This window comes from Poecilia latipinna, unplaced genomic scaffold (assembly GCF_001443285.1).
Source record: "Poecilia latipinna isolate Pla-1442-1.1 unplaced genomic scaffold, P_latipinna-1.0 Scaffold1101, whole genome shotgun sequence".
Taxonomy (NCBI): domain Eukaryota; kingdom Metazoa; phylum Chordata; class Actinopteri; order Cyprinodontiformes; family Poeciliidae; genus Poecilia; species Poecilia latipinna.
The window spans coordinates 143,977-152,453 of record NW_015113717.1 but is presented as its reverse complement, the minus strand read 5'-3'; the positions used below and the strand labels follow the sequence as shown (position 1 = coordinate 152,453).

General features: G+C 41.7%; 1 protein-coding gene across 1 annotated transcript in view; it reads left to right on the top strand.

Moving 5' to 3' along the window:
* Positions 1–2,311, top strand: part of sox7 (SRY-box transcription factor 7) — a 6,518-nt gene extending 4,207 nt beyond the window's left edge. The window contains exon 2 of the mRNA XM_015052325.1: positions 472–2,311. Within this exon, the coding sequence (XP_014907811.1) occupies positions 472–1,463 (992 nt within the window). The 3' untranslated portion in view covers positions 1,464–2,311. The remainder of the gene's footprint in view (positions 1–471) is intronic.
* The last annotated feature ends 6,166 nt before the right edge of the window (positions 2,312–8,477 follow it).

Genomic DNA, 8,477 nt, shown 5'->3' with positions numbered 1-8,477 from the left:
AAAATTTTTTTGAAAAACTACCATTTTCCGTTTTTTCTTTTTTTTTTTTTTTTTTTGCTAAACAACAACCAAGTTTTGTTTTGCCACCAACTTTTTTCTCTGTTTCAAAAAACCCTTGCAAAGTATCAGTTATTATACATTTTAAATGTATTTAGCTTTTCTTCACTATTCAATATAATTTCTAGTTATAAATATTTGTAGTTATATTGTAAATGTAAAACCCAAATATCCTCGTAGAAGAATAAAATGTTTAAAGTAATGTACGTAAAATACATTAAAGTAAAGTATGTATATTTCTATTTACATTGAAGTTATAGCAAATGTTGATTTAAATGTTCTTATTTAATTTATTGTGCTTTGCTTAAATAAAAAAAAGGCCAAAGAAAAGTTTTACTTTATGTAAACAATTAGACTCTTATCCAGACTTCAGTCCAAATAAAATGATTTCTTTTCGATCTTTTTTAAATGCAGGAAAGTCGTGGAAAGCTCTGACTCCCCCACAGAAAAGGCCGTACGTGGAGGAAGCAGAGAGGCTCCGAGTGCAGCACATGCAGGATTATCCCAACTACAAGTATCGTCCCCGCAGGAAGAAACAGCTAAAACGTATCTGCAAGAGAGTGGACCCCGGTTTTCTCCTGAGTGGGCTGGCTCCCGACCACGTCTCCCTGCCTGAGCAGCGAGCCCTCAGTCACCCGCTGGACAAAGACGAGGGCAGCTCTAATGGAGTCGGCGGCGCCTTCTCGAGCTCCAGCCCCGCTCTGCCCAGCGTGAGAACCTTCAGAGAGCCTGCTGGCTCCAGCAGCAGCTTTGACACCTACCCCTACGGCCTGCCCACACCTCCTGAGATGTCCCCCTTAGATGCCATGGACCACGAGCATATGCCCCCGACCTATTACTCAACGTCCGGTAGCTCTTCAGTCTCCTGCTCGTCCACGGTCTCCTGTCCAGATGAACACCACCAGAGCCAGACGCACATGGGCAGCCCACCTCCTTACCACACTGACTACACACAGACCCAGATCCACTGTGGGAGCGCACACTTAGGTCATATTCCTCATATACCCCAAACCGGAGGCAGCGGTGGACTGATCCCTGGCCCGCCCTTGTCCTACTACAGCTCCTCGTCTTTCCCGCCAATTCACCATGGGCACCACCAGGGTCACCTGGGTCAACTTTCCCCCCCACCAGAGACTCAGGGTCACCTGGAGACTTTGGATCAGCTTAGTCAAGCCGAGCTTCTGGGCGAGGTGGATCGTAACGAGTTCGACCAGTACCTGAACTCCACTGGAGGTGGTTTCCACCCTGAACAAGCCAGTGGCATGACAGTGACTGGACACATCCAGGTGGCATCGACTACCGCCACCTCCGCCTCGGCGTGTCCCAGCAGCACCACAGAAACGAGCCTAATTTCCGTGCTCGCAGATGCAACGGCGGCCTACTACAACAACTATGGCATCTCATAAGCCCGCTGGTTCACTTACAGACATGAGACTGATGAAAAACACTGACTGTAGAGACAGTTTCAAAGATGAAGGACAATGTTGCAGTTTTTAGCATCTACGAGCAACTTCCTCCTGTCCTAAAAAAAAAACAAAAAAAACAAACACTGAGCTGATTACTGAGCAATATGTTTGTCTGGAGCCGAGTGTGAACAACAAGCAGTCTGAGACACGTGAAGATACGGAGATGGACATCTCAGGGACACAGACACAGACTACTATAGAACGCCACCTCCAGTTGCTAGGAAATTTCTAACTTTTAGTGCAACAATCGTAAAAAAAAAGGCTTGTTTATTCACCAGTTAATGTAGCTGCGGAGGCATGTACAGATGCTCTTTAGAAGCTAATTTAAGTCTGTTGATGTTTTTTGTTGCATAATTGTAACGCTGTTATCTATACTTTTTTCCATTTTGAATGTCGCCTTTTGTTTTGTCACTCTCATCAGTTTGGGAGTCTTACCTCAATAGTTGTAATTGAAAAAAAAAAATGGTTTTAGCGGAACATTTCTTATGCAATTCAATTAAGTGGTGTATAATGAAGAACAGAAGGCATATTTTAACAACTTCTCTAGTACTATAGTCATATAGTCAACATCTGCATTGAAAGATAATGGTAAATTTAAGTGTATGCTAATTTAGATGAATGGAAGACTATGAAAATTAGATTTTTATATCATGACAATACCACTGGAGAACAAACCTTGTTCATTGTTATTTAAAGAAAATACTGGAAATAACTGATATATACTGAAATGCTGCCACATAGATTGACTAGATGCCTAGAATAAAAAAAAATAAAACAATAAAACATTATAGAGCGTCTACTTTTTTGGGGGAATCGTTTTGGGAGCTATTGTAAAGCCATCTATCCACGTTCAAAACGGGCGTCACACTGTGTGTCATCTATTTTGGGTTCTGTTGAGGTTTAAGCGACCCGTTCCGACGCTCACTTGCTTTTTCCACCCTCTCCGTCATGTTTCCCATTGGCTCTCTTTTTCCTTCGTATCATCCCGCTTCAGAGGATTACTGTAAAACAGACGCATTCATTGCCACCCGCCTCCATCTCAGCCCTCCTTTTGTTTTTCTGGAGTCTTATTCTGGGTGTCGTTCTAACGCGCACCGATCCCCCTCCGCCCCCCTTTCCAGCCCATCGCCCCCACACCCACTTGCTCGCCCCATGGTATATCTTGCTGATGCAGACCTTTTTTGTAATCTGTTCAAAACTAAATAAAAAACAACATAATGTTTTAAACCCTTCTAATTCCTCCGTTTTTCTTTTGCCTACTCCTACCCTTCTTGCCCTCTCTGCGTTCTCTTGAAATTGTTTCTGTGTCAATAAGAGGAATTTGGGGGGGGTGGGCTTTTGACAAATCCTGGAGTCTGGCTTGCTCTTCCTGCATTTTTTTGGGAATGGTTGAGTCGTGCTTCTTGTAAAGAGGATGTGGCGGAGGAGCAGTGTTTCCTGACTGATAAGGGAAAAGCTTCTCTCCATCAGGATGTTTGGGCCTGGTTAGGCCCTGCATTAAAAGAGCCAGATTGAGAGAAGGGAACCCGCTGTTCAGAAGGCGGGAGGAAGGACTACTGGGCTGATTAACATCTTTACCGACTCGTCTTCCACCGTTTTTCACTGTGAGGTTTGTGACAACATGGCCTTTTGCATATTTAACACAAGCACATAGACACTTGTGCTAAACCTGGCCTTTTTAGGGACGATATCCAACCCAGATTTCATAGCTTTGACACTTTGGTGCGAATATGATCGTACTGCGCGGAGTGACAACATTCATCATGTAGCCGTGTTTGCAGTTGGCTAGTGCTCTCATTTCTGTAAGGTTAGACCATTACCCTGCGTACCTCAGAGGGTTTTAAACTCTGCCATGGGTCAGTTTGAGCGTCGTCTAATTCTGAATATGGGATTCAAGCCGGGACAGCCACAGGCATTTGTGTTTATAAAAAAAGCGGTCTTTGACAAGCATCGGGCCCAAGAGTTGTCGTTGTGTTAGCCAGGGGGGTTGACGCAGACTCCCTTGATGAAGAAAAAGTCCAGTATCACAACAATCATAACCTGAGGGTAGGACATGGTAACCCAGACAAGGACAAAAACATACGCATCACATCAGATTCAGATTTAATGATAAGGTGCATTGATTAAGCATTAAAAGAAAAAGGTAAAACTAACTTCCTTCATCACTTTCTATTTCAGTGAGTTGAAGTAAACAACAAAAGACAAGGTGTTTTTTTTTTTATTAAAATATTTACCATATTTCAAATTATTGCAATTTACTTAAACAATACTGTTTTTAATTTAAAAATCTTTATATTAATAATATTTATTTATCATCATCATCTGGTCTTTTTATACAACCCAAATAGTGATAAGAAAGCTAAAGAAACAAAAACAGTGATTCATATTTACTTACTCATTCGGGAGTGTTTAAACACCAACTTACATGAGTGGATTTAGGATAAAACATAAAAAATACAAATTTTTTGGAATATTAGTTACTTTATAATGCCCCACATTTTGAGACACTGGGAATCAAACTACTAGCTCAGCGTATGATCAGCCTAATTGCTCGAGCCAAAGATCATCAAAACACGTCTTCAGTGAGATTCCCAGGAGAGTCATATGGGCCTGTTTCAGGGCAATTTGTTCATCTTGAGAATATTACACTTTAGGGAAGTGAGGGCAAAACACTCAACTTGTCAAGCTCCTTTTTTTTTTCCTCCTTCGAAGTTGACTCATTGTCATATCAACCTGTAGACGGAGCTGGAAGCTGAAAGCCAGAGTCGGGTTTTAGTGCTGCTTCAGCAGCTATAAATCAGCAGGAATCCAAGGCGAGAGTAATGTGACAACAAGTAGTAGCACGAAACTTCAGTGAACTGCAGAAACGTAAAACTTTACACACACCGGCTCGACTAGGAATCACTGCCATAGCCTCCATTCCCCCCTATTACAATCACAACTAATTTGACAAATTGAATTCTTCACACATTTACAGATCGTAGGGTTTGCAATATTTGTGATTATGAGGATATAGGCTGAACAAACAAAAGAGGCTGTTCTTGTTATTTCTCTCTGATTGCTGCTTGGCTCAGCTCCACTCTCAGGTCAGGCCTGTGGAATGAGTCTGTCAGGTAGTCTGTTATGTTTCCTATTTCCTCCTCTGCCGTCATGTCACTTCCCTGGGCAAACAAACAAGACTGCTGGTCTAACACAACGCCAACGGTTCAAGTAGTAGCCTAGCATATGTCTGAGTCCTGTGTGTGTGTGTGTGTGTGTGTGTGTGTGTGTGTGTGTACGTGTGTATGATTGTGTGTGTGTGTGTGTGTACAGGACCTGCAGCCACCACAGCTGTGTAACGTATTAGCCATGTTGATGGGACCGAAGTGAGCGCTGACCACTGATCTTGTTCTCAGGAGGGACAGAGGAGGCTCACTGTCTGGTTGATGCAGAGTCCATTGTGTAGCCAGGGAGGAAGCGTCCAGTCACATCTTATTTGGAAGCAGGCTATTCCAACTATGTGACGTTCTTAATGTAATAACTGTAGGTCAAGAGGAAGTAGCTGATTCGAACTACGTGACTAAGGCATATAGCATTGATGGAGGCAGAGCCTCCCCAAAAATAAATTTGGCCTGGTGTTTGAGTGATGCAACTTACAGCCTGTTCTTCTACAGGGACATGAATAATGTATTTTATTTTGACTTGATGTGCAAATAGAAGTGCCTAATTGTAAAGCAAAATAAAAAATAAATAAATAAATAAATTGTATTCAGACCATTTTACTCTAAATTCATCCGGCTATATGTCGATCCATATCCATCCACCCAACCATCCAACTGATTAATCTGATTAGAGTTGTGTTTAATTTAATCTCAGTAGAAATGAATGTTTTCTGTGAGGTCTGAGGAACATCAAGGATTGCGTGTGGCTGCAAAATAGCTCTGCGTGTCACCCTGAACGCCACATTTTCAATGTAAAACTATGATCACAGTATCATGCTATTGAATTCTTTACTTTCAGCAGGGACAGGGAAGATTTAAAGAGTTGACGGAAAGATAAATGGAGTTAAATATCAGGTAATTGAAGAAGACTGCAAAATACCGAGGAGAAGTTCATCTTACAGCAGAAGAACGATCACTGACGTCCAGGCAGAGCTGCATGAAAACACGACGTTGCGAAGCTAATGTAAAAATAATACTGATTACAATTAACCCATGATTTCCTCTCTACCTGATCTTTCTCACCAAAATCAGAAAGCCTCCCCAGACTAAGATATTTATCAGTTCTTTGTATAAAGGACAGTGAAAGTCCTTACAAGAGGCCAGATATTGGAAGGCACAATTTAAAATCGTGGTGTCTGAAATATTCTAGTCTACAAATAGTGGCGACCATGAAGTAACTTGTTATCGTTGTACAGACTGACATTGTAATAATGTTGGGTATTCAGTTTAGGTAACTTTGTTTTCAAGTTAAAATAGCTTCTTCAAAGTCCAGTTCTCAATCTATTTGAGGACTGGAGCAATAGTCCTCAAAATCTGTTGCAATACTTAAAAGTTAACAGTTCACACACTCTCCATCCAATCTGACTAAGCTTGAGATATTTCACAAAGACATAAATAGGCGTAAAACTTCAAGTTGCTTTTGAGGGAATTATGACAACAAAGCCATTTGGCACGCTAATCACGCTAAATGCAGAGAACTTTGCACCAAATTAAACTACCCGGATAAACACCCATCTACGCCTGTAAACACTAAATGCTGTTGGAGAGCATTTCCAGTAGGAGTGTGTTACAGCAGCATAGTAACCTGTTTACAATTTGTACTTGGCCCTAAATGTGGCCAAAGGAGGAAAAGAAGGAAATCGCACACAGAGAAACACATTTCACAGCAAAGGGATTATGGGTGCAGCTATTCTTCATCTCATTGTGGCTCCAAACCAGGCGGAGTGTTTGGTGGCAGGCGCGTTAGTTGCCGGACGAAGAATGGACCAGACTCGCCGAGGGACAGGTGCCATGTGGCAGCGGATGTGCAGGGGACGCAGATGGGGACCCCTGGAAAACTTGGGGGACGGTGCGAGCGGCCAAGGGCCTCCCGCCCCAACCTGCGCTGCGAATGCGGCAGCCGAGCGGGATGCGGCACCTGTTCTGAGCAGATACAAGCGAGCAGCGAAAGCACAGAGGGAGGCCAGCACATGGCTGCCAATCCAGGAGACGTAGAAGGCTAGATTTCTATTTAGCACTGAAGCTTTAGATGCAGTTGGCAGAATGGCAAGAAACACGCGCTGAGAAATGTACTTTAGCTGCTTTTAAACTGCTTTAAACCACACAACCTTTGCTAATACACGTGTGCTGCATAGACAAGTGCGGAACATGCCCTATTTGCACAGCCTGGCCTGCATTGCTCTCTCCCCACAGCATGTTGCGTTGGTCTATCGTGCGCATGCTGCAGCACTATGTGGTTGTTTTTGTGAGCTGCACATTCTCCCTGGGGCGGTGTAACTCTTCACCTCAATGTAGAGGAGGATGTTCCTATTGTGCTTCCTAATTGCAATGTGGTTGTTCCATTTAAGAGATAGCACATCCTTATGTGTTCCACGTGTGATCTCCGAGTGTGGGAATATTTGGAAGAGACATTCCGATGCATGCATGTGATTACCAGCAAATTTTATGAAGCAAAGCGTTCTTTATAGAACAGTCTGACGAAGAGTAAAATTGCAAAGGACAGTTGAATTATCCGTACCTGGGTCATATTTTTTTAGAAGTTGTGAGTTAATTACATATTCAATCATGAACATAGAAGTAGGTGGCTAAACATTAAAAGGAATTTGTCAAATTTTGTTTATGATCTTAAGTCCGATTTTCAAGGTCAGCCCCATCCCCCCCCATCTTTTGCACTACAATGTGGCCACGTACAGTCACACTGGCTCGGGCCTCGCTGGCGGAGTTTACGCAGCACGCATCCTGAAAAGCAGACGGTGTAATGATTTAGATGAGTGATGGTATAAGTTCAGCAGTGTGAGAGACCCTTTTAACAGCTACTGTTGAGGATAGACAAAGCAAAGCAGTAGGCCACCTGATGACAGCTCGGGAGACACAAAGAGAGCCATAGTGCCTCTAGTGTTTCAGCAAATATGATTCATAAAACAAAACTAGTCCCCTCCCTGTCCAGCCAAATATGCTTAGATTGGCCGAGTACCTTCACTCATTACCACACACACACACACACACACACACACACACACACACACACACACACACACACACACACACACGTGATCAAATAATTTTTATGCTCCTTTGTCTTTTTAAAGGTGAAAGTATTTTTGTTTCAGATTCTGTTTTGGAAATTATTATATAACAGTATGAGAATAGAATCAGGAAATTAGTCAGAGCCACTGAAATGCAGAAAAATGTCGCCTGTGACTTTTACACTATTGTATAAATAAATTGCAATAACTCAGTTATAACTGAGTGTGAAATTATTTTGAGTATTAATTATATAACAATCTTTTGGGTATGCATTGGATTGTAGCTAACCTATAACCACCCAGTTACTTGTACTTGTACTTGATTTTTTTTGTTTCTTGGTGCTATGAACAGCTACTAAGTTCCTGTCAGATTGATAAGATACAGTAAAATGTACAATAAAACAAAAACATTTTAATGAATCATAACTGCATATTCCCATGTTTAGATTTATTTAGAAAAATGGTTTCTCCCTTTTGTCATTTTTGTTTATTTTGTGTTGCACCTAGTTTTAAACTGTGGCATCCATCGTGTCAGTAAAAAGTTCTCCATAATTAAAGACTGACTAATTTATCTTACTAAATTATAACTATTGTTAATAAATGTATGGCAAAGAAAAAGTGACTATTTTGCTCTGAGATACTGCACAGAATTGTAAGAAAACTATATTCTACTAGACAAATGTTTTTATTTTAAACTAACAGTTTTAGCATTATATGTAAATACTTAC